The sequence below is a fragment of the Carassius carassius genome, chromosome 33, assembly GCF_963082965.1.
Source record: "Carassius carassius chromosome 33, fCarCar2.1, whole genome shotgun sequence".
Taxonomy (NCBI): Eukaryota; Metazoa; Chordata; class Actinopteri; order Cypriniformes; family Cyprinidae; genus Carassius; species Carassius carassius.
Window position 1 is genome coordinate 16444035 of NC_081787.1, and position 27904 is coordinate 16471938.

Below are 27904 nucleotides of genomic sequence, written 5' to 3' on the forward strand. Positions count from 1 at the left end.
TAATATTTTATTTTTTGACAAACTGTACATGATGGAAAGTTTGTGATATTTTGTAACTTAAATTGTCCTAATATTAAAGTATTTTTTGCAAATTAGCTGATTTTTTCCTTTTCAAGATGCAGTGCTGTTTAATCTTGGTCAGATTTCCATATTCATCTTCACAGACCTTAAGGTAGCGCCATAATTAATTTCTGCCAGGGATGAAAACGAGGCTGTGAGTGACAGAAGTCCAGTGTCTTCAATGGATTGATTGTACTATGACTGTTTAGCTGCAACAATGATGAAAATACAAATCCTCCGTAAAACGGTTTTGAAAGTTGTGAGTTGTGAAAAGGTCCATGATATAGTTACTTTATAAAGTGCATGTCATGGTAAAGACTGCAAATCTATCCCTCACAGCTTCATTTTCATCTGTTCAATTCAATAGGCTCCCAACCAGACCTATTTGACTATTCCGAATATTCACAGACACAACCCATGAAGTCTTTGGGAGAACTTGGCAGAACTTGATTCTCGAAGTGATGTGTGCCGGTGAGACGAGGTAGATGAAGTCAGACAGCTGAGGCTGCGCACTGTGTCCAGCACGTTTTCAGAGCAACAGCCTGCCAATAATCTAAGGCCAGCCTCATGAATCCAGGGCTGACCAGTCACTGTACAGACAGCATATTTACACTAGCCAGTATATCACAATACTGCATTGGGATGAGTAACTTTACACGACTATGTCAGAAACAGTAACAAATGTATTTACTTACAAATCAATGCTTTCACCAGAACATGATAAAGCTATGTTGGCTTAAAGGTTCATATATCCAGTTACACTAACTGGCACCATGTTAAATACCACATATGCTACGTGATCTTGCATGGAATGTGTTTTATCAAGTATCATACGCCATTATATTACGATTAACACCAAAAGTGGTGCATGTGTCCACAAACATCGCAGGGAATTTACAAACATGCATCCTTCATAAAATCCACAACTCTTTCACAGTATTTTTCGGTACCACACATGTTCGAAAAGCTATTAATATTCATCCGCCTTTTACAAAACGGCTGTGATGACGCCAAATTTGTTTACGCACGTTTTGGTGAGGCGCATGATTGCGCCTACAGTCTCACAGCTGAGAAAGCTACAAAACTGAAATACAAAGACAACAATCTCTCCCTGACACACTTATACAATCAAATGTGCTCTTAATGGAGTTGTTTGTACATTTATACTGCATTTATTTGGTTCAGATACTTGTAGAAAGCTACTAAAGGGCTGCTATTGCAAATAAACTTCGAGTAAGACATTAAAGGTAATAATTATAAAGATGAAAAATGACCAGGTGAGTCACAGTATGTACCATAAACCAAAAAGGCCACCATATGGTGTAATGAGTAATGATCATAACTTGGTGATGTTCACAAAAGTGTATTTTATGGCATTTGTGATGCACACGATGTGATTAACTACTGGTTGCTTATTAATATGCGCTGTAGCCTTTCAGTGACTACTTTAAGACAATATCCCCTTTGAAAACAAGATGCAGTTTGGCAATCAAAAAAAAAATATATATATATCTACACCAGTTTGAATCTAAGGCAAAACCAGGCTGAGGGCAGCTAAAGTCCTGAGTAACAGACTGCAGTGCTATTGTCAGACAGGGTTTGACCGCTATTGACTATGAGATGATAGAGATGTCAGTGTAATACGGAATACATCAGCTAAAGTAATTAAAGTAGCATTGATACCAACCCAGAACGTAACAAAGAACAGAGCACAGACTAAAAGAAATGTTGTCAAGTTGACAGTAAAGGGCTGTCAATGAAATGTTTGTGCGCTTTGTCACTGCCCACCGTCACTGGGAGCTGGACTGGCCTTCCTTCAAACTGCCTGATTGTTTCTTCTGCTTGGCCTTGGACTTTCTCAGCATGCACACCTAAAACAGAGAATGTACCCATTTTAAATACACGGAAATGGTGGAGGGGAATGACCTTTGGTTTCGTTCACAATTCTTCTAGTTGCTTCCTTTGTGACCTTTCTTGAGTGTTAAATTCAGATATTCTACGTCATCATGTTATGTTGTCTTCACGCTGCTGAGCTGCTAAGAACTGAACCAACCAGGCCAATGAGGGGGTATGAATGAGTTTAGAGGTATATAAAAGCACCTTTGGTCCCGCAGCAGAGATGATGATCTGTCCAGGTGATTGTATCCAGGGTTCTCCATCCACCTGCACTGGAATGGGTTTGTTCACACTGATACGAATGTAGCTGCCCTGAGCGAGACGAATCCCAGAGCGCAGCCCACTCTGAACCTGACCCTGAAGAAAAAAACTATTATTATATATATATATATAAACAATATGAACATTAGGGTCAGCAAGTTTTTTTTTTATTAATAATTATTATATCTTTTCTAAAATTAATAAATTACTTAACTATTTTTCAACAAAGACACACTAAATGAATCAAAACAATGTTACAAAAGATTTCTATTTTAGGTAATAAATGCTGTTTTATTGAACTGGGATTTTTTTTTTTTATCATAGATTTCACAAAAATATAAAGCAACACAACTGTTTTCAGCATTGATAATAAAAAGTAAAGTTTCTTGAGTAGTAAATCAGCATATTAGAATGATTTCTGAGGGATAATGTGACACTGAAGATTGGAGTAATGATGCTGACAATTCAACTTTGCATCAGAAATAAATTGCATTTTAAAATATATTCCAATAAAAAAAAACAGTTATTGTAAATTGCAATAATATTTCACAATATTCTTGTTTTACTGTATTTTGTGACGCAAAACACATGAGAACTCACCATGTGCACAACCCCAGTAACTCCCACAACCTCCAGCATCCCATCGTCTATCCTGGGCCGCTCAAACCGAGAGTCACTGTCTGAGCCCCACAGGTCAGCACCAGAACCCCAGCTAGACACACATACAGCAGCTTTAACCTTTAACAACAAACGTCTTTACTACCTCTGTGTGAGACTGGTGTGTGTTTACCTGGGAATGTTGAGGAATATCAGTCCCTCTATACTGGGCAGTTCCAAGTCCTGTCTGTCCACCTGCAGGCTGATGTCTTTATGAAGGTTTCGTGTGTGACTCAACTTCTGCAGGCCCACCTTTACGTACACACCTTTATTGTGGAACCTGCGAGAACAATGACAAAATCAAAAACCCTAGGCAGAGACCACCTTCACCTAAATTGTGGGTCACATGGCCACCCATTTGAGGTAAAATAACAAGTCACCTGCTATTAAACTTGTCTGGGTCCTCCTCACGTGCATGATGAAAGTCCAGACTCAGCTCAGCGTCAATTCCCAGCCCAAAATAATTATTCATGTGCACAATCTAAAACACAGACAGGCAAACCCAGTTATGACTGATTCTTCACACTAGTACCTTACAAATGTGTTTAAATTCCTAAGCGGAGCTTTTTTCAAAAAAAAAAAAAAAACATTTCAATGATTATATTCTTCTTCTTCTTTTTTATTATTATTATTATTATTATTATTATTATTATATATTGATTATAGATAATTAATACATAATATATATTATAAGTGCATGAATTATATAAATTATTACAAATAATTAAAATGTGAAATTAAATCATATATATTTTATTTTAATACAGAAAAAAATGCATTACAAAATAAAAAATATAAATTTTAATTAGTTATATTCTTATTATTATTATTATATATTGATTATAGATAACTAATACATAATATATATATTATAATAAGTGCATGAATTACATAAATTACTACAAATATTAATATATTTTTATAAATTAAATCATATGCATTTTATAAAAAAAAATAAAAAATAAAAATAGGCCTACTATTGAAGAAATCATATTTATTGTAATATGGGGACTTGTGATGTACCTTGGGTGGCTCAAGGAAGCCATTCACTTCGCCATCCTCTGTCAATTCCTGTGCATCCAGAAGAATTGTCCAGCGGTCCATTTGCACTTCCTCTGCCTCGTCCACAGACAGCAGGATGTTGTAGGGGTCCTCGCCGCTGTAGCCTGGCCCCCATCGCAACACCCGAGCCAGATCGTTCCCTGCCAAACACAAACGACGATGGATGCTAACAGTTAGTAAAACATATAGCAAACTAGAATTAAATTAGGAATATTCCCTCCATCATTTACCGGTGCCCATTGGTATAATGCTGATTGCTGGCTCTCGACAGGTGATTTTGTGCCGGATGGACTCCAGAACCCCCAGCACCCATCCCACTGTGCCGTCTCCTCCACAAACCAAGATACGAAAGTGAGGGACGTCCCTGAACGTGTGCAACCTGTACAATACAAACGCTCATATGTGAGAAGGGAAATGACAGTATTCATTCATTTGCCAGTCACAACATCGATCCATCATTCAAAATAAGTGTTGGTCTAACCCAGGAAGTGGTCCTCCGCTGGTCAGCTCAAACACTTGGTGAGGGTTTAGTAGTTTCCGGAAACTGTATAAGATCTCTCTGCCCTTTAATCCACCACTTTTAGGATTGACAAAGACTAGCAGGGGGCTACTTCCTTTGGCCAGCTTGCTTTGCTGTGGGGAGAGAAAATAAGAGTTACATTACTGTAGTTTACTATTGGCCACTAGAGGGCAGATGCATATAAAGATTGGGCCAGCATTATGAGCTCTATTGTTTCAATGAACAGCACGAGACCTACTGATCACATTTAAGTTAACACAGGTGATTATTTTGAAATAATAAGCTTTTAAGAGAAATTTGCCTTTTCTTACAAAACATTTGCATTATCGCTAAAACTATTGTGTTCCTCCAAGAAACTTTCTCGCAAAACATTTGTGAGTGAATGTAAAGTTTCTCGAGGAATGCGAATGATTCAGGATGGACCTCAAAAGTTTGAGTGAAATTGTTCCCATTTCATTTTTTTTTAAGTCCCTTTTAAGGGCTCCGTGCAACTTCGATCCAAGCAGCACTGAACTTTCATCGTTTGGAGATTTTTCAAAAAAAGCAAGTTTTAAAGGTTTGGAATGAACGCATTTAAAATAAGTCTGTTGCAACCACTGATGTACAGTATGGCTTTGCAAAAAGATGGTGTACCATGATCTCAGGTATGACAAGTGAGAAGAGCTGTTTGCCGCTGATGCTTGTGTCTTTGGCCAGCATGTAAATCCTCTCCGCCTCTGAGAAACAGCTGATCTGCAGAACCACTGCACCTGAAAACAGCACAGCAGCTCAATTCTTCAAACACACTCACTAACACCTGCTCACAACCTAGGACACAATTATTTTGAGAAGAGACAAAAATCCCAAAGCAAGCCTCTATACATCATCTCTACCGTTCAAAAGTTGAGGTTCAGTCAGATTCGTTTTTCAGTTTTTTTTTTTTTATAAAATAAATTAATAAATGTTGAAACAGCTAATAATAAAATGTGACATTCTGTAGTTTTGTCTCATATTCATCTTTTAATCATATATGCAGATGTCTTGACTCCAATACCTATGGACGGCACTGTGTATATATACATATAAATATTGTTAATATTTTCACTTCTTTGTATCAGTCAAGCAGAACGGTCTATTTTCAACTTTAAACCACCTTTGTATCATTTTGTTTCAGTAGTACAGTAGCGAACAACAGGAAATCTTAGCAAGAAGTAGAGTAGTAGCTCTAGTTGTAAAAGCCTGTGTGTTAACCACTACTTATTTTAAGATCTCCACACAAACCAACACGCTACTACATCAGCAATATGAAAAGAGGTCAAAGCATCAAGTCGATTGAGCCAGTGGGCATGTGGTGGATGATTGAGAACAACCGGCAGTTCAGAGCGTTTGTGTGCAGAACAAGGGCTCTCATTTACGGAGCACTGAGAGTAGTCCAGCCTGTGGCCCAAGCACACAGCAGGCAGTCTGTTCTGCAGCACGCACCAGCGACCTTCAGTCTTATCAAATAAAGTCATGCAGTTCAGTTGTGCTCAGAACAAAGACCGATATTATGAGCCACCTCTAAAGGAGGGATGCATTTCCTGTCATGAGGAAACAGGCCATTCTCCCACAGAACCCTATGATTTATGAATGCCATTTCTCTTACCTTGTCCAGAGTACACGTGAGTGATGGTGACCAAATGACCTGGGTGGGGAAGAGCGAGAGAGAAATAAAGACAAGATCAAGACAAGATATAGGTGAGTTTGTTTCTTTATCAAAACTAATTTGGCGAAAAGTAACATTTCACCACTTGGATCCTCTGCGGTGAATGGGTGCCGTCAGAATGAGAGTCCAAGCTGATAGAAATATCACAATAATCCACAAGTTATCAACGTCACCAGTCAATTAATGTCTTGTGAAGCAGAAAGCCTTATGATAAACCCATTCATAAAGACATTTTAACTTCAAACCATTGCTTCCAGCTAAAATATGGGTCTCTATCTATAACATTGCTTTCTCCAGTGGAAAAATAATCTTGTCTGAATCAGGTGTGAAATATTTACATAAGCACTCAAAAAAGTTCTAAACCATTATGTCGCTGGATTTTGAAGTGAGAGGACAACAGGGGATAGCATTTTTTTTTTACTGGAAGAAGCATTATGGATTATAAACTAGTATTTTTTCTAGAAGCAACTATTTAAAGTTAATGGTGGATTTGTTTTTTTTTTTAAACAAGCAATCATCTCAAAAGACTTGTGGATCATTGTGATGTTTTATCGGCTGTTTGGACTCTCATTCTGACGGCACCCATTCACTGCGGAGGATTCACTGGTGAGAAAATGATGAAATGCTAAATCAGATCCAATCACAATAAATGCTCAGCAGTCAGTTTATCATCCGTTTCAATCCCTCCCAGCAGAGCGGCGATGAGTACACAAGATGCCTCATGTCAGACTTATAGGTCAGCATTGTGCAAGGACAATTTCATGGAAAGATTAATAAAATCCTAAGAGACTGACAAGATGAATGAGATGAAATCCAAAGGATCTGATATATATAAATCTTGAGATTACACATCATTTGAGCACACACAGACTCACTTTTGACTGCGAGGTGTTCGGAGAGCAGGTTTGTGTATTCCTCTCTGTCAAGCTGTGTTGGAAAGCCTCCCAAGAGTAGATTGACTTGTGCCACTCGATTCCTGCTTTCCTCGATGTAAAACCGTGTCTGATTCATCTGTCGCAACGATGTCTAAAAAGAAACAAGATCAGAATCAGAGTTCGAGACAACCAAGAAGCTCTCATCTATTTCATAACAAGCACACACACTATAAATGTGCTGTGCTTATTAGAGCTTATTACCAATGGGTTTTTTTCCAAATGCCAAGCAAAATCATCATGACCTGCCTCACATACCTTCCGTATCTCCTGCAGTTTGTCCAGTAAAATCTCCTGACCGCTGAGGACTTGCCGTTGCACTGAAGATGGATAAGAAATGCAAGGTCAGGATATCGTGAAACATTTTTCTGAGCTTTTTTATGTGTTGTAAGGGTTTGCACAATAAACACCTTTAATATCAAACAGATATTATATAACAATTCTTAAAGATACTTGGAAAACAATGACATAAAAAAACCAATCATATTTAATATTATTGAAGTAGTTTTTAATTATAAAATATATGAAATTAAAAAAAGTTCCAGAAATAAATACAATGAAGATGTACAAAAATATGTGCACATATGTACAATGAACTATGTAACACTTTTAAATGTCAAACAGTTTTCCTATTTAAATAATTTTAATGTTTTGGTTCAACATATCTACCCAAAATTCATTTGGTTTTATTGTGTAGCTTTCTGGAAAGCATAGTAATTTTTGCAATACATCATTTTAACACGTTGTTAGAAAAAGTTATTTTCCTGATGAATATTTACATGCATGCAACTGGAACATAATAATGAACATTTATGTATTAAATATCTGTTTAAGTAAGACATCTTACCTTGTTTGCTGCTCATGAAAACTTCTACAAGGTTGAAGTCAGCAGGGTTTTCATTCTATGGACATTAGCAGAAACCATGTCGATTAACATACAAATTGTGCATAAAGTACAAATAACTCGATTTTTGCATTTTCTGTAAAATACATGGTGTTTGCCTGTGCAAAAGTTCCCACTGGGATACAAGGGTCTGATTGCTATGTGGCAAGCAAAAAATCTTTTGATGGCTTATAATGGTACAGATTTCCTCTTTTTGAGATACTGTACTAATAAGTAGGGTTAAAGTTGTGTTTTTGAGAATTCAATTCTAAGGTACCTGTTTTCCTATTTGTGAGAGCACTTCCTTTAAGATTGATTCTACTGTGTTGCTTTTCCCAGCGGTAACGGAGATGACTCCAACCCTGAAACACACGTGAAAGAACTTTCCTCATTACAGCAACATTTGAAACCGTTAAGCACTAAAAAACGTTCCATACAATGATTCATTAGCGATTTGGCAACATACAAATCCCACGCTGGTCTGCCACTGAAACTTCAGACAATGTTTTGTTTCACTGTAATCAAATATTGCGTAAGAACATTAACATTTGATTGTGGCGCTAACTGGCAGCATGTGTTAAGTCTGACTCACTGCCTCCCTGACTCAAAACTGTTAATAAAACACAAAATACTTCATTAGTTCCAGACCCTCATTAACAAAACAAAATGCCTGATCTAATGGAAACATCAAGAGCATGAGTGGCACTGCTGTTCTTTTCATGAACTGGATGAGGCTCCATTTGTGATCCATTTCCTGCTGGCATGGCAACAACATCAAAGGTAAACCATGGATGCTGTGTCACTCCATCTTAGTGGCAGCCATACACACAACAGCAAGTTTGTCATCAGTCATGCCATGTGTGTTTTGATTGGTTTTTATATACACTTGCCCTCGCCGAGTGGCACACGACACAGCTATTGCCAATTTCCTTGCGATGTTTGGAGATGATTTAGGGTTTGTTTGGAAAAGCGAGATGACTGATGTGCCATAAAACCCTTAGATAAGTCAACTGTAAGCTGGATCTCCCATATTTACATAAGAACACTGCACATCTTTACGATGTGTTAGCCTCTAAAATTTTATGGAACACCATTTTGTATGTAAAAAAAATTCCATTGTGTTCTGTTTATTTATATAAAGCTACTATAATATAGTGGTGTGCGATATGTATCGCCTAGAAACAATAACAATACCATTAGAATGCCCTCAAAATTCAAGATATGGGGACCTATATGCCCCTCTGTGTTTTTTGTTTTAATGTTATCATGTGATATAGTTTAGCAATATCACATGAGCAACAGTGTGGTTTTCCCTGAATATCAGAACAACTGCAAATGTAAAACTGATTTTATACAGCAGCTCAATAAGCAGGTTAATACCGCAAGTTACATTTTAGACACAATATTGTCTGTTGTCTGCTTTATTTCCCTAAAGAACATTCCAGAAATAATCAGAACCGCTGCACGTCGTTGAGAATTAAATAACAGTGTTTTGTTACTGAATGAATCTGTGTCTTTGATTGAATCGGGTGAGTCGGTGATTAAACGACTCATACATAATGAGTGAATGAATCAGACATTTGAATGAATTGGTTAAATAAATGACTCAATGTATTTAACCTCCAATATTCCTTGTGAATCTATGTATTTATGAAAGCCGGACAGCACAAAACAAAACAGCAAATATGCACTAAAAGCAGAAGTGCAGCTCACTTGAGCGAGCCGGGATAAATCTTCACCACTTCCACTTCTCTGGGTTTTGATCTGAGCAGCCAAGAATCAGACACTGTATCCTTAAAAACGGACTTGTTGTCTGGCAAGCCGTTACGGTTGATGATGTCATCTTTAAACAGGCCCTGTTGGCTGTAACTCTGTAGCTCGTAATCCTGCGGTTCATCTGGGATGTAGAATGCTCTGAGCGATGCTTCCTGTCAGGACAGGAAGTAAGAAATCAGCACAACACTGACAAAGAAAGTGTTATTCAGGCATGGTCTTTACAATAACTAGCTTGAGTTATACAATGTAAAAGTTTAATTCTGGTGAAACCTGATCAGGTAAAAAAAAAAAAAAAAAACATCTTACCACTACTTCCTCATTCTTGATTATTCGAGGGATTGAAACCAAACGAAACTGATTCCGCTTCGCTGCATCGTCGCCATCGAACACTTTCAGCGTCTGTTTACCTGTAGGCCAGGAGAAAGGAGATTCGTTTGGGCACAAGGGTGATTGCTATTATCCACGTCATTTTTGCCCAGGTTTGTACCCGTGTCAGGTGATCCCATAGACTGAGTTTCCTTTGAAGTTACTGGACTCTGAGTATCGACATCATCCAGGTTATCTGGAGAAAACAGTTCTCTTATTATATAAGCATAAACAGACATGTGAGATCCACATAGCTTTTTGTAAACCTGAACATTTCTTTAAGTTTTAGATGTCCGCTCAGATTTCGGTGAGGGTGCAAACGTGTCCAGGCATTACCCATCTCGCTGTGTTGGGAATTTTCCGAGATTCTGTAACAGTGCATTTTGCTGAAGTTCCGCGAGCAGATCCGCACACAGCTGGGGTGAAGAATCATGTTCCGCAACCGTCCCATGCCACACTCTGGGGGGATGATTATGTAACATGATGCATGTGCCTGAAAACATATAAACATAGATAAGTGGTCGGGCCAAAAGATTACAAGCAGTACAGCTTTATGACAACTGCAGTTTAATGCCAACAGATGCTGCATTTTTTTATCCAAAGCAATATACAGGAGGATTTTCTCTGTAGTAAGTGTGCTACATTAACCAGAGGCTAGGTGATTTGCTAAAGAGCACAATGCTCTACTATTCATGGAGTGACCTTTGCAGAGTTTCAACCAACAACCTTTCGGTTACCATTACTGATATTTGGCCACTAAACCACCCCAACTCGACTAAAATAAAAGTTCAGCTATAGTGTGTGTGTGTGTGTGTGTGCGTAAGTACTTGTGTCTTTGTTCTCAAATCCCTCTAAATCCTCTAGGTTTATGCTTTCAAAGTATAACAGCAACCTTGCTTTCAAAGCAAACAGCAACCCATTTCAAATAATGTACCCTGCAGTCTCTGTCCTCAAAAAACCTTCTGCTCAGGCACTGGTGCTTACATCATCTACTAACCTACATACTGAAAAACATGAGTACTGGGGAAGGGATAAAATGCATGCTAGTGCACATGGTCTGATAGATGAAGTGCAGTAGAGTAGAGTTTTTTAGCACCAGGAATTAATTAAAACATAATGTGGGAAAAAGTAGAGAGTGAGTCATTGGAACGCCCAGCTGCGATACCATTTACACACAATGGCTCTTTACCAAAACCTGCCTACCTACATGGGCAGGTGACTTCTAAGTTAGCATCCTTGGTGAAAAGGAAACTTACAAGTGAGTGATTTGGAACACAGTCATACGATTAATGACAAAAATGCAGTATGTAAAATAAACGTCTAGACAACTGATTGGAAAAAGGCATCACGAGGACAAACACAATACTACCATTGCAATTTTGGGGTCTGTAAGATTGTGAAAGAAATTAAAACTTTGTCTAAAGTGACAGCAAAGACATTGATAATGTTACAAGATTCCCATTTCAAATAAATGCTGTTATTTTGAGCTTTCTATTCACAAAAGGATCTTGAAATTAAAATTGTACCAGTAAACAACTGTTTTCAACATTGATAATAATAAGAAATGTTTATTGACCAACAAATCAGCATATTAGAATGATTTCTGAAAGATCACCTAACATTGAAGACCTGCTGCTGAAAATTCAGCTTTACATCACAAGATTAAATTACATTTTTAAATATATAAAAAAAAATAAAAATTAAATGTAATTTGTAATAATTTTTCCACAACATTACTCTATTTTTGCTTCTTTTTTTAATGCAGCGTTGGTGAGTGTAAGAGACTTAATAGACTAAAAGAATAATAAAAAATAATAATAATAAATCTTAACAAACCCCAAACTTTTGAATTGTATTTAACTTTAACCAAGTCCAATTTTGTGAGTGATGACAGTAACTGCATCCTGCATTGCATCTTTTAAATAATAGATTGATTCATTGTGAGATATGACAACCTGAAAGCCCACTCACCTTCATTCTTATAACTAAATAATGAAGCCATTGGAACTGAAAGCATTAAATGATGAGACAAGTGAAGACTTGGTGCACTTTAAAAACCACACACTCACGGTAACACCGCACCACTCGCATCTCATGCCAGCGAGGGTGTCCGAAGAACTGCAGGTGCGACGACACACCTCACAGCGGGCCCCTGAGGACATGTTCCCCTCCCGCCAGTGGTGCTGGAACGTGTCCTATCAGAGTAGGAGGGGAAGACGGTTAGAAAAAACCATGTGGCCAGTAACACAATCTAGAGCAAAAATAAAGCTAGGAAATGTGATTAACCCAGGACATGCTCCTGGATCAACGCTTCTTATCAACCCATCTTTTCTCTTTAATTTCAGGGGTAGGATAAAGCTTCTATAATCTGAAAGGATCCAATTATAATTAAGTAAATCTTATTAGAAGATGATCATGTTCTAATAAACTAAATTATTGTGAGTACTAGGGAACAACTTCACTAATCTAGTTTTTTTTTTTCTCTTTACACCTTTACACGTCTCATGTGTTTCTAAGAGGATGCACTTCAAAGAACTATTATCCATCACTTAGATGGAAGGCTTTTAAATTTTCCATCTACTGATTTTTGTCAGTAAAATGTTGTAACGCTTTGTATTTGTGACATTTACATCACAACTTCAGTGGCAAAAGCTCTTTGTTTCAATCACCGTGTTGTGGTTATTTTTTTATTCTAACTCTTTTTAAGGTGAAAACGTAAAAGAAAGCATGACGCAACCTTGTGATCTAGTCACCCATTTCAACATAGAAACAACATCTTATGAATTATTTCATTAGAGTTGGAGTTTCTTGTTTCTCTCGCCAATTTTCACTCATATCACAACCTATTTTTCAAGGAGAAATAAAATTATATATTTATATATTTTTTTTTATTCTAATCCCTATTAGCATCCTTTGCTCTACAATTTTCATAGTAATGAAAATAAAGAAAACTCTTTGAATGAGAAGGTGTGTCCAAACTTTTGGTCTGTACTGTATATAAAAGGCCAGAAAATTATATGTCAAAATGTCAGAAATCATTTTGCATTATACATCAATGACTTTAAAATTTGGTAAATTATTTAACATGTTCAGTTAATGCAAGCTCTAATTTATGAAATAAAACAATTTATGTTCATTTATATTTATATAGTAAAAACAAGTGGAGGTCAGCCATGGTTTTATTCTCTGGTGTACTGGCTTTAATCAGGTTAATACATCAGTAAATGGTGCAGTCCTGGTTCTCATACTCACAACATCTTGCCCTCCATCTTGGTGGCAGACACGACAGTCGCTAACGCTGAACGGGCTACAGTCGCTGTGCACGTGTAGCTCACACACTGAAACACATGTGAGGTGAAGTTACTGAAAGATCATGGAGTCTTTTTTGTGTGATTTATCCACTAAGCAAACATGAGGCAAAACAGTTGGTAAATTAATATTTATTTCCATAGGACAGAGGAAATGTGATGAGCTAGAACTGCCTGTGAGGTGTTACAGGTCTGCTAGAGAAATTTTTTTTACTGAACTTGTGTTGCTGTAACAAATGTTTGAGTGGGTGTGGGAATTAAAGACCGACTTTTAAGCACAGAGAGAGGAAGAGACATAGAAAGAGAGCGCTGGAGTACAATGTTTTTCTTTTTTCAGCTTGGTTGTTAGAATTCAGCCCACTGCAAAAGGCCATTCTGCCATTTTCATGGCAACAGCTGCTTTCCAAAAAGAGGCGACCAGCACAGACAAATGAGCAATAACAGAATAAAAAGAAAAAGAAAAAGACCAAAACAGTTTGGGGAAACAGAAGAATCAAAAAAGGTTTTAGAGGAATCTTGGGTTGCTGGCCTGGCTGAGCTGGTTTAGTTGGTCAAAGAACTGAAAAGAAACGAACTGAAATAACTGTGAAAAACACCTCTAAAACCAGCAAAAACAAACCAGCCTGAACAGCAAACCATCTTAAAGGGTTAGAGTTCACCCAAAAAAGAAAATTCTGTCATTAATTTCTCACCCTCATGACATTCCAAAACTCATAAGACCTTCATTAATCTTTGGAGCACAAATTAAGATATCTTTGATGAAATCTGAGAGCTTTTTAAACCCTGCATAGATAGCAATGCAACTACAATGTTCAAGGCCCAGAAATGAAAGTGAAAAAAGAAAAAAAAAAGTGATGTGACATACAGCCAAGTATGGTGACCCATACTCAGAATTCATGCTCTGCATTTAACCCATCCAAAGTGCACACACACACACACACAGCAGTGAACACACACACACTGTGAACACACACCCGGAGCAGTGGGCAGCCATTTATGCTGCGGCGCCCGGGGAGCAGTTGGGAGTTCGGTGCCTTGCTCAAGGGCACCTAAGTCGTGGTATTGCTGGCCCGAGACTCGAACTGACAACCTTAGGGTTAGGAGTTAAACTCTCTGACCCCTAGGCCACGACTTCCCCCCTATAATAATAATGTAATCATGTAGTAAAAGCATAATTTAAATAGTCCATGTGACACAATGTTCTTATTACCTTTCTGGGCCTTGGAAATGGTAGTTGCATTGCTGTCTATGCAGGGTTTAGAAAGCTCTCAGATTTCATCAAAAATATCTTAAAGTACCCCTCTTATGGATTTTTTAAAATTACCTTTCATGCAGTGTGTAACAAAGCCCAAAGTGAATGAAAACATCCTGCGTATAAAGTTACTGTCTTTCAAAAGAGTCGACTCCGAGTCATGAAAACAAGTTGTTTTTAAAACGAATCATTATCCGTTTCAAAAGGTGATGTCAAAATGAAACATTAGCATATATATGCCTGTCCACTTGTTGTGCACACAGACCTGGGAAAACATGAACATCCCCTTCCTCAAACACTGTAGCGGATTCCTGTGGAGAAGACACTGAGGGTAAATCTGTTATGTCGAAAAACTCCCAACTCTCTACCAACTTCAAAATCATCCTACATCACTGCAGAAGCACAGACTCAATGTTTACAAAGTTAACATGCAAGGAGGGTCGCTTTTCCCTTAAAAAAAAAAAAGGGGTAAAAAACGATGTAGGACAATTACGATGTTGGAGGAGAAAAGTGTTTGGAGTTTTTAGACTTAACCAGTCTTGAACCATTGTACACAGAGTATGCATGCGCCTCACAGAGCTACACAAGACCAGCATGTGGTTAAAAAGTGTCATTTATTTATTTTGTTTCACTATATAAGTTGCGACTAAGATAAATTCTTTGTGACTGAAGGAGACATAAACATATTGGATGACATGGGGGTGAGTAAATTATCAGGGAATTTTTATTCTGAATATGGAGTAAGTCTTTTAAAAAATCTGTTGCTGTCATGTACTCTGAAGCATGCTGTACAGTAGCATGCAAAATACGTATTTAGTTCTGTGTTGTATTTGCTCCGTGTAGCTTGTAGGTCTCCATCTAATTGGCTAACAGCAATATATGTTCGCTTGCAATTGTCTAGAAATGTATGGATGTTTCTGCATTGGGCTAACACATATACCATGGTTGTTTGGGTGTTTACCACCAAGCTGTGGGCAAGTTATGGTGATGGGCGTTCTGTCACTGCAGTTTAGTGTTTCACAAAGGAGGGGTTTGGAAAAATGAGTCATTAAATGAATAGTTTTGGAGTCTTGAACAAAAACGAAAAAATAAATGCATATTTTAAGACAATGAAAGTGTTTTTTGATTTTGCATGCATGTCATCCTTTTGTTGGTGACTCCCAAAACCAAATATGGAACTTTCATTACCCATAATAGGAGCACTTTAATTTGTGTTTTGAAGATAAACAAAGGTCTTACGGGTTTGGAATGACATGAGAGTGAGTAATTAATGACAGAATTTTAATTTTTTGGTGAACTGTCCCTTTAATGTGTATCAGCAAGAAAAAAAGATCTAACCAACAACAGCTGAAAGACTTTCAATAGGTCACAACTAGGGGTTTTTCAATACAGGTCTTTCAGTTGGGTGTGCATTTGTACCAAACAAATACATTATTTTAATCACTGGAAAAGCTGAACTTCTCTGAAACTTACAGTTTTATATATTACTTTTGATAAGAAACAAAGTCTCATCTTTCGAATTATGTCCTTTTTTTCTCAGGAAATTCAAACAATAAATGCTGTCTTTGTGCTATTTGATGCTGCGCGACAGATCGCTGTATAAACGCCTCCGTTCAAACGGCAGCGTGATCATCTCTTCCTCTTTACTACTAGTTTTAATGTGAAATAAACATGAATGAACATCTCATGCCTCATATAATCGCTCAGTCAGTGTTTCAACCACAGAAAGACATCAATAAAACAGCTTGTAAACAAAACGTCACAGCATTTTATTTACCTCAGGCAAGTCATCAGTTTACTTTACCTGTTAGTGATGTCTTAATTATTTAATGTTTAAATAAATCTGTTATGACAAGTTATATGTAAATTAATATATAAAAAAAAACTTTTTTTTTTTTAAAGTTTAGAAGTTCATTTAAAAAGTGCATTATGAGCAATTTACATGTATGCATTTTTTTTTTTTAAGTTGAGTGTTGTTTGCTATATTTAAAAATAAATAGTGATTAAATTTAAGTTTGGGCTCTGTCGTTTAATGTAATGTTACAGTAGGCTTAATGTAAAAGGGCTCACTATAGTTTCGAGCATAAGCCGAGGTAAAATTTTATCCCTCAGAAAATTTGTATTATAGGCTAACTGAATTTATTTAAAGAAAGAGCAATTTGTTCAGTAAACCAATGTTTAATAATAATAAATAATAAAAAATACAAATTTATGTTTAGTTTTCCCCCTGCTGTTCTGAAACTGTACCGAACTGTGACATCAAAACCAAGGTACAATACGTACCGGACCGTCATGTTTGTGTACCATTACACCCCTAGTCAAAACTAAACCTTTCTAGAAATTATGGTTCTTTTCCCAAAAGACCATTTCTAAGTCGAGACTGTAATTCAGTTTAACATGAACATTTTCTACCCTCTCTCTGACCCTTATTAAACAGAAATTCAATTATTTTATCATTTTTTTCACTCTCATTTCATTGATTGAATTTCACTCTTCAATCTCATTGTTCTAAACCCTTCAAGATACTTTGAAGAATGATGCTAACCAAGCAGTATAAGTTTACTTCAATGGTATATACAAAAATATCTTCTTTTATGTTCCACTGAAAAAGGATGGTCATACAGGTTTGGAACAACAAGACGAAGAATATGACAATAATTTTTTACTTTGGGTGAACTATCCCTTTAAGACTAAATGTAAATTACTTCTGTAAATGTAGAATGTAACTTCTGCATTTATTCCAACAGAAAAAAAGGTCAGAATTGAGCCCAAATTTCTTTATTTGGACAGGTTTGGTATTCTGTTTGTAGCAAAGTCATCTCAGGTCATGTGATCAATGCCCTTAAATTAAGTGATTGGAATCATTACTAGGGTGGAAACATCCTGATGCCATCATGCTGTTGAAAACACACACACACACCTTCACAGCGCAGACCCGGACTACCTTCCAGATGCTTCCGGCAAACACAGCAGAACCTCTTCTTCTGACCGGCGGGACCGAAGCAGTGCGCTACAGGAACCTATACCACAAACGAGGAGGAGAATGATTCATAAAATATACCTGAGACTTTTTTTTTGTTTTTTGTTTTTTTTTGTTTTCAGATACTTATTAAATCTAAACCCAAAAAGAAAACCCTGACTTAAAGGTACAGGTTGTAGGACCTGCCACGAGAGGGCGCACTACCGAAACAATAACAATCGCGTGGTTTGATGACGCTAAGAAGGAGTCTGGGATGATGGGATTTGTTGTCTTCTACCCAACCGCTGATGGCCATCAATCAGACGGAAATATAAATCATGGATTTAACAGATGAGGTAAAGTTTTATAAATGCTGTGCGTGATGTCATAATTTTCAAATGCGAGTTCAACGATTTGCGCGAGTAGATTACATACAAAGACAATGCAAAGACGCGATCAGACTATGTTCCTCACGCAGGTCTAGAGATGCGATTCCCGCGTTTGGCGTGTATGCCCCATAACACTAATCTTGTTGATCGTTATAATAGCATACGTTTTCTGTAAAGATACGAATCAAAACAACTCACCTGTCGAGTAAAACACAAGTTTACGAGAGCTGTCCTTGTTGACAGAACCAGCGGCAGACGGTAAACTGTAATTATGTTCCATAAATAAGTAACACAATCCACCATAAAACATGCAAGAAGTAGTAAATAAGGAACTGCTTGAAGCAAGCTAGTGGTTTGCTGGACGCTAGACACTACTTCCGCATTTGTCCACGACACTATTGTCATGTGGTTTCTACGTCAGTAAAGGCGGTAACAAAAAGGTAACTAACGTCATTGACAGGCGACTACACCGCCGTGTCACTGTTAAGAATGGGGATTTTCACATAATTTACAAGTAGTTGAAAACATTAGAGATATTGTTAGTAATCAGCTGGACAAAATATATAACACTAGCCTAGTGGTTTTTGGATATTTTACTGCAAATATCTTACAAATTGTACCTTTAAGTATACATGGCATCACAGCTGTATGTGAAGCAAACGGTGAATATTAAGTGATTAAACCATGCACAAAAGACTTGGTTTTCAGTAACTAATCTCTACAAGGATTAAAGATACAATATCATCATCATTTCCAGGCCCACCAGAAATCTACACCATACTCAGTAGATTTCTAGGGTTCTGCAGTTTAACACATTTTGGCATGTTTTGAGATTTGTAAGCAAATTTCATCTGTGCCTAGTCATCTGCATACCATTTTACCTAAGGTTCTCAGTTTTGCAAATCAGTTTGACAGAGTCATTATAAATAACTGGTTTGTTCTAACTATTTAATCACAAATCAGACATGACTAATGGGCTAGTTGTGTTGCAGTGAGCACTGCGCGATCTGTATGTACCTCTGTGTGACATCACTTCCTATCAGAGTGGAGTGAATGGTGGGAAAGCGCGCGGATGCCCGCACTTCCTTCCTGTTTGGGGGAGGGGAGTAGAAATGCAGAGGGCATTTAGAATTTAAATAGCTGGTGTCTTTTCTTTTTGACCTCATGTACCAGCAAAGAACTGAAGATTCCCCATGGAAATGCATAACAGGATCTGACTGTGCTGCAGGCAGACCATAAAGAAACACCCCAGATTTCTAAACAAAAAATAACAGAATATAGAACAAGAAGTGCCATATAACACATGGGCCATTCTCATATGTCCAGTTTAAGCTTACAGTAAATACGTACATTTAGATAAGCGAACATAATACAACACTGAAACCTAATCTTTCCTCTGTTAGAGTGCATTCAAGCATTATATTTAAAAGCATTTAACCTGTTTAAACAAACATATGCTATTTAAATGCACTCAAAGAAAAGCCAAATGGTCTGTGAGTGGTTCTCCTTTTCCTTTCACACATTTACGTCCTATAGAGACCCCATTTACATCTAACATGCAGTTTTAGTTGATTGTTTCATTATCAGATAGCACATGAACACTTAAAATTCTAAGTATAATGTACTGTGGTCGGATCAAGGAAACTGCATGCATTTGGATCATTATTGCATACAAAAAACAAAACAAAAACGTAAGTGCCATTCTCCATTTTGCACCAATGCATCATTATTAAACAATTCAGGATCACTCAACAAAAATGCAGCATTTGATTTAAAAAAAAAAAAGACAAAATGGTATGTGTCTGCAGCAGTATGCATACTGTAAAACAGTGCATTTACACTGAAGACAAGATCCTGCAGAAATCATTCTACTACTTTGTGCTCAAGAAACAATATTAAGATCAATGTTTAAAACAGGTAGCTGCTTAACATTTTTGTGGAAACCATGTTTTTCAGGATTCTTTGATAAATTGAAAGTTCAATAGAACAGCATTTATTTGAAATAAAAATTTTTTAAATCAAATTGCTTTCACTTTTGATTATTTGGATGCATCTTTGCTGAATAAAATGTTTAATTATTAGCTATTAAAATAAAATAGACCCCAAACTTTTCTAACCTCAAATAGTGTATACTATTATTAAAGAGATGGTTCCAAAAATGAAAACTCTGTCATAATTTACTCCAAAGCAAACTGTTCACGGTAACCATTGCTGTTCAAAGTATTTTTTTTCTATACCCTTAACATACTAATAGAAGCAAAGGTGTCTCTTTGAGGGTACTGGGCCACTGACAAGCTGTTTTCACATAAAAGGTACTATGTTTTTCTCTGATAGTGAAAACCTAACCCCTAACCTACCCTAACCTAACCCTAACCCGACTGCAAAAAGGCAGGGGACATTAACTCAGTTATCGTGTTGCTACGCAGACCTATCAATGTCAGTGGAAAAAGCCTTTGATGATGAGGCCCAAACAAGCATACACAAACACATATGGCGCTTTTCCACTGCGTGGTATGACTCCGCTCGATATGGCTCAGTACGGTACAGCACGGTTTGATTCGGCTCGGTTTGCATTTCCACTGCAGTTTAGTATCGCTTTAGAGTGATTATTCACGTCGTTAAAGTTGTGCCACCTCTACTGCCGCGACTTGTGAAAAACTTTTCATTCCGCGTTGCTCCATCATGCAGTGGAAAAGTGCCAATATACACATACGTCTCCATCCTCGTGACCTAATGGTTAGAGAGTCGGACTTGAGAGAGGGAGCCGCAGCAAAAATGGCTGCAGGTGTGTATGTTTTCACTACTGACTGCTGAGTTTGTGCTCTTGGATGGGTTAAATGCAGAGCACAAATTCCAAGTATGAGACATCACTTCACTTCTGTCCATCTCTCGCTTTCACACACAGGTGCAGCCCACCTCTCCCTCATGCAGTGGACACATTCTTGGCCTCCCAGGGGAGTCACTACAGTAGACTGCAGAGCATCCTATAGCCATATCTGATCTTGCTTTATGCATAACGTTTTTATTTTATTATTATTTCTCAGAAAAGAATACTTTAAATGTTCACTTTGCATTAAGTAAATGCATCTTGATGTTTAGATATTTGTATTGGAAAACAAAACAAAAATACTATAGAAGATATTGTTTGTTTTTTTATAGTGCATGCAACATTTAATGCCATGATTCTGCTCAGATTTAAGACCTTTTTAGGCCTTACTTTGTGAAACGCGAATTAAGGCTTTTTAAGACCCTTTTAAGACCCACAGAAATAACAATTTATAACAGTGTCGAATGGCTGCAACTGTTATGTTCGTATTTCCTCAGATGCGCTTCAGTGAGGTTGTTCAGTAAAGGTTAATGGAGCAGTTGGCTCAGAGACTGACTCACACCTACAACACACACCCACATACACACACAGCTGAGAAAAGTCTTCAGCCAGTAAAAATAAATAAATAACAAATGAAATAAAATGAAAAAAAAATCATATCCGTTTCCTTTTCAAACTGAACACAGTCTTCCATCCAAAGAAACAAAAAAACAAAAAAACAAAAAAGATTTAAAACACTGCATGCACTTTCTTGTATGTCTCTGCATGCATTAAATGTGAAGACAAACTTCTAGAAGAGTCTCTGAAGGCCTGTCTTCTATTCAGACCAGTGGTTTCTGTTCCACCTCATTATCTTTCGGTCTAAATTAAGTTTTGCTGTGGCATGGTGCTTGACCTGGCCTCCTGTCATGCCCTGTGGCTGCTGTGATGCAATTGGCCAGTCTGTGTCACCTCCGTGCCATTTGGGTAAAGCAAGGCAGACTTTTCTTGCTGTGAACTCAACCCTGATGCGGCAACACATGTAGCATCAGCACGGTGAGAAGATGCAGTTTCCAGGCAGCGAGCATCTCATGTGGTTACTTTATCACATGCTGTTAACCAGAACGGTTAATACTTTTTTCATGCTAAACATACTTCCTGTTTTATATTTAGTAGTTTTTCTTCAAGCCAAAGCAACTCTTCAAAGGCTTTTTGTATATCTGATTGATACAATCAAAATAAAGGAAAGGTTTTTTTTTTCATGATTATGAAAGCTTAAAGCTTTAATAAAAAGCTTAAATAAAATAAAATATAAATATTAGGATGTAAAAAAAACAACAATTGAAATTAGAAATGACTAAAATATTTATTATTGTAATATTGTTGTGTTGTTTGTCCAGTGTTTTTTTTATTTCTATATAATTCTATATTAATTTTTCTAAAAATAAAATTGTTATTTTTGTTTTATAATTCTGTATAGCTTAAAAAATATTTAAGTTTTAAATATTTTTTAAGCTATAGAGAATTATAAAACAAAAATAACAAAATATATAGATTTTTTTTTTTTTAGAAAAATTAATATAGAAATATATAGAAATAAAAAACACTGGACAAACAACAATATTACAAAAGTAAATGTTTAAGTCATTTTTACAAATTATTTATTCTATGGACTAATAAGCTACTGTACGACATTTCGCCATAATGTCACACATCAAGATACCAAAAGAAAAATTTGACCATCCCAAATGTGACTAGTGAACAGAACAGAATTCATAGGGATTGGGTTTATAATCAGTAGTGAGTGAGTACATGTGACACTGAGAGAGAGAAGAATCTTCCTGTATAGGCTGTTATGATAAAGCTCTAGATGCTAGATGAGCTGCTATCAAATGCACAAAAGCTGGCTGACACTTGGCCTTCACAAAAGACCACAACCTGGCTGGAAGTCATCAGTAATTTATTATGAAGGCCGGACAAAGGGCTAAACTGACTGCTGTGTCACTGAGCAAAACGGTTCCAGTCAGTATATGAGGACTAAATTATTCAATAGAGATTCAGGGTGTAATGCACTTCTTGTTTGTAATGCAAAGCCACTGATAAGACAGGTAAAGCATCAACTGCTAATTACGATCATTCTTGCATGAACATACCCCGCAAAACAGCTTGATCATTCTTCATTAACAGCATAATTGTAAGACTTTTCATCAAGAGCATCCATCCAGCATTGTGATGCCTCAATAATGTTGTGTTAGTGAAAGCCTTATAAGTGTAATATCCAATAAGGGTGAATCGCATAAGATGTCTACCCTGTCATATGTGGCATGCTTTACTCACCCGAACTTGTGTGGGAGCCATACAGGAACACACGGTCCTGACATGCTTCAAACACTTCTCATGTGACATGAAGTTACACACTGCAGGGAAAAAAGAGAGAGAGAGAGATTTAGTGCATGCCACAGAATTATGGTGCATTATGTTGCCAAGATATGTGGGTATACCCTTTCTTTCTCAGCAGCCCACTTACATGTCGTAATTTTCACAATTCGGAACTGAATTCAGTGCATAATAAATCTTTTAAAGAACCAAAATGAATTGCAAAATAGCAGTCAACCTATGACTGGGCAAAATTTCACAAAAATTTTCAAACATCGAGCAACAGCATTATCTGCTTAAGAGAACAACTCGCACGAAAGACAAGAGCACTGACCGCTGGATCGTTGCGTGCCCAATTTAAGGTACTTTCAGAGCCCACTTTGGCCCTCAGTACAGACTGAACCTTACTGATGCATTTGTTGGTTTTCATGCTTAGAGACAGGAAGTGATCTCACTGGTCAGGCTGAGCTCCTCTCACTATCAAGACCACAAGAGCAAGGAAAACATTCTAAAGTTTACTATACCACAGTCGTGTTCTCACGCACACTCCAAAGCCCATCGCCTTGTGAAATCAGAAACAGTTTGAAACTACATGCACAAGCTGTTAAGACGGTTCTGTTTACACATTCATTATCAACACAAAGCTTTGTGGTATGAACCCATGAAAATGTTTTAGCAACATTTTTGTGAAGTCTAACATGCAAAACTCTAGTGACAGAATCTGTGGCCAGAGTTTCACCTCATGTTAATTCCAAAGTCTAAAGAAAGTGGTGGAGAATTATAGAGGTAATTAAAAATAAATTTTTATTTATTTATTTTTTAATTAAAAAAAACCTAATTATAAATACAATGACAATATATATATATATATATATATATATATATATATATATATATATATATATATATATATATATATATATATTTACAGTATAAATTGTCTTTGTATTTTTTATTATTTTTTTCCACAATTTCAATGCCAACTGTATTTTGCAGTTATTTCTACCTGATTTAACTCACATAAATTCTTTAGTTTGTATAAATGAATACATTTAGGTTGATTCGGTGATGTTAAAAATATTTCTGACTTGAATAAAACCAGTTATTTTAGATATCACTTGACAATTTTTTATGTTACTGTTCATCACGGTAGGCCATAAATCTTTGGATTTAGAATTATTTGGTAATGTAATTAATGTAATGGTAATGTTAATAGTTGTGCATGCACAACTGCAATACTTATTAAATATATATATAAAACATATTTGGGTTTTCCTAGATAGACCTCTTTTATACAAGCTGATTAATAACTGCCTCACATATTATATCCAAAAATCATGTAGAAAGTTATTTTATTGTCATCTTGATATTCAGAATTTAATTTCCTATTTCTGTGCATCATTATATGGTAATGCACATATTATGCTTTCATGTATTTATGTGATTTTTTCATTAAAATAAGTCCTAATTTGGACATTTTAAGTACATCTTGTTCTTGTACATACTGCATCTCCATTATATCAGCCGATCGTATCAAAAGACTATAAGTCATGTATTACATTTAAAAGCAGCATTCATGAATAAAATGTAATAAGTATGTTAATTAATTCATCTGAGCCTGACATGTTACTAGTCTTTTCACTAATGCAATAAACACACAATAAGAATGACAATGTAGATCGTGCATGTGTGTTTATGTTCTTCTCTCTCTTGATCCATCTGGCTACAGCATACTCCATTGGACTATGTGTTGCCATGCCAACCTGGAGGAGTCGATCACAAATTCACTGCAGCACATTACGTAACAGAAATGTCTTATTTCTGCCTAACTCTGCCTGGTAACATCCACATTGTCAATCAACATCTGCTTTACAGCGCTGCCAATCTCATTAATCCAGACCACTTGTCTTTATAGTAATGCTGCTTGAATCTGCCAGAATCATTTACACATCTGATCTGTAGTGAAACCCTGGTGAACAACAGCATAACATAGTAAATTAAATCTACCTAGGAAACAGCAACAGGCTTTAAAAGGTCAAGACTGATCTAGTTTTCAATCACTCTATGTGCATGAGAAAAAAAAAAAACATGTTTTGCACACAAGAAATCAGATGGAAGGTCATGATTATTTTGCAGTCTTTGCACATAATAATTAATCCATACAGCTCAGCAACATTGTGATAAATTATCATAAAGAGTCAAAAGAAATCAGTCTAGCTATAGATTATACTCTGGCTGGTCTTTAGAGAAGATACTCTATCATAGATTCTGCAAAGCCAATGGTTACTAACCCAGTACTCAATACAAAAGGAGATAAAACTGGTGCTTTTCCCCCCATGCTTTACAATAGATAAAAGCTTCATAAACGACACAAAAGAATCATAAATGTTGTCCATATGACTCATGTACTATGTATTCCGAAGTCATAGTCTGTGTTGCAAATTTTTAAAAAATAATAATAATTTTTTAATTTGTTTAATTTAAGTTGTAATTCACTGAAAAGACTGGTATCCACCCTAACTTGCATTCATGAGAGTTTATGAAAGAAGAAATGAATGATTTATTCACTATATGAAATAATCCAGTAATCAAGTTCAGTTCACGGATTCAATTATTTGTTTGCAGCCATGTAAAGCTCAGTGGAGAGGAAGATTAGCAGGGAATAAGGGGTCAAATGTTGATTTGCTCATTACACAGAGATACTGTATGACTTCGGAAAACTTGGAATATACTTGAAGAGTCATATGAACCACAGCTATGGTTTTTTTTTTTTTTGCATCTTGTTTTGTTTTAATTCACTGTAAGCTGGGCTGTCGGTTGTACCTTTGAACCCTGCAAAAGGAAACCATTGAGCCATTACCACAGGTTCTTTCAGACAGACTGCTTTGGATTAAAGTTGAATCAAACACGCTAGACAAATAATTGCTTATTTGTAACTCAAATAAGCAGCTCTGTAAAGAAAAACACATATGGTAAACATCTAACTGACTGAAGAGAGAATAGCACAGATCTTCTCTGCCACTGGCCTCCATCAGTTAGATGGATCTCATTAAAGTGTCCTCCTGCACATGACCAGCCAATCACAGATTCCTGTCCAACGGTAGGAGTGTGCTGGATCGATCTGCATCAATCTGTCTTTCCCAGTTAGTAGACAAGCAAGTCTGTTCGATCATTCTGTCGAGAGGGAGGTGTGGAGGAGAGAGAGAAATGCTGGACAGCCTGCATGCGTATTTTTTTTTTTAAACATTACCTTCTTCATTCCTTCACTTTCCAAGATGGCACATGCACAGATCATAATCTGTCAATCAAAACTGTCAGTCAAACTGGTATGGGAAAATTATAAGTGAAACCAAATCAGAAGCTTTCACTTTAAATGAAATGGTTAAGTGACCTAAAATGCATTAAATGGTCAGCTGATAAATATTATGTTTATTTAAGAGTATTCATTTAGCACTATGAATACCATAATAATACCGGTACCTTTACGTAAAGGCGTCTTTAAACAGCCCAGCCATGGCTGCTCTGTGCCTGCTCAAAATTCTGTTAGAGCAAATAAGTCTCCTCTGACCCACCTCAGCTTCAAAATATACGTTTGAATTTATATCTGTGAAAATGCAGTTTTCACCTCTGAGCAGCATTAAACATTCTGTAAAGGCACCTAAATACCACTTCAAAAGAGCTTCTGTAAATTACCAGCTTTTCGGTGTGAATTTAGCACAAGAGAATTTAAAGACGCTTTGTTGACATTGCTTTGTTGAATCCATAAAGCAACTTACCTTCACAAACAAACCCGACAATCCCCCATATGAAGTCGCTGCAGTGATGGCAGAAGGTCGGTTTGGTCAGGGTCACTCTCCGAAAGCGGTGTCCGGGAGCGTTAACCGAGTACCGCGCCTTTGAACCGGGCGACTGCTGCGTCCTTTTCCTCCTGGGTCCGGGGCTCGAGCTCGAGCTGTCGTGCTTCACCCGATCGCTGTCTGCCATCTCTGTCACTTACAATGTAAATCCAGTGCAAAACGCCAAGATAGATAAAAGGCTCCACTAGGTTAACTGTTGTGGAAGTCACCTACGTGATTTAGCAGTTATGTTAAACCCAACCCGAGTCATCGCTGAATAAAGTGAATGTTTCTTCTCCTGCTCCCGCCTGTGTTAGTTACTGTGAGAGCTTCACGATCTGACCATCTGAGCAGACATCAAACTTAATTATTATTCCAGTCTGCCTTTACTGACGATAACCAGCAGTCTGTGAATGCAAGAAGAGAAAATAAAGCCACCACATAAATGTGATGTTAAAATCGTCACAAACGCCTGCTGTTTATCATTTAGGCTGCTTTTCACTTTCTCATTACGGGAGATGTTCACCAACACAAGCGCCTATAACTTCCGCCTGTAGTAGAGCTCCGGCCAGAGGGAAACATACATACGAGCTTCAACAGCAGGAGCCTCAGCTATGGCAAGCCGTTTTAATATGTAGTAGGCCTATTCCAGTGGCTAGTGTCTATGACTTTAAATTTAGCCTACCCTTAAACAATCCAGTAGTGACAAATTTTAAATGTCATTATATTCATTATACTATATCTGTTCATTTGTTGGTAATTTCATCCCCAACTCACTCTTATGGTAATTCATAATCAATTTACATTTTGATGAATTGGTGGCTAATTCATATGAATATATATACAATATGTACAAATTCACAAATACACTCTTAAACATG

General features: G+C 36.9%; 1 protein-coding gene across 1 annotated transcript; it reads right to left on the reverse strand.

The window, feature by feature from the left end:
* Positions 1-701: 701 nt before the first annotated feature.
* On the reverse strand, positions 702-27620 carry LOC132113846 (diacylglycerol kinase theta-like). The gene is given in 24 exon segments (XM_059521870.1): positions 702-1868; positions 1870-1931; positions 2161-2313; positions 2818-2929; positions 3008-3154; positions 3255-3355; positions 3898-4076; positions 4167-4315; positions 4418-4569; positions 5090-5205; positions 6081-6119; positions 7016-7166; positions 7331-7392; positions 7920-7974; positions 8233-8317; positions 9669-9883; positions 10038-10138; positions 10219-10293; positions 10434-10590; positions 12167-12292; positions 13350-13435; positions 17578-17677; positions 23149-23228; positions 26964-27620. Coding segments are annotated over 24 exon segments (2742 nt in total). The 5' UTR covers positions 27172-27620; the 3' UTR covers positions 702-1837.
* Positions 27621-27904: the final 284 nt, after the last annotated feature.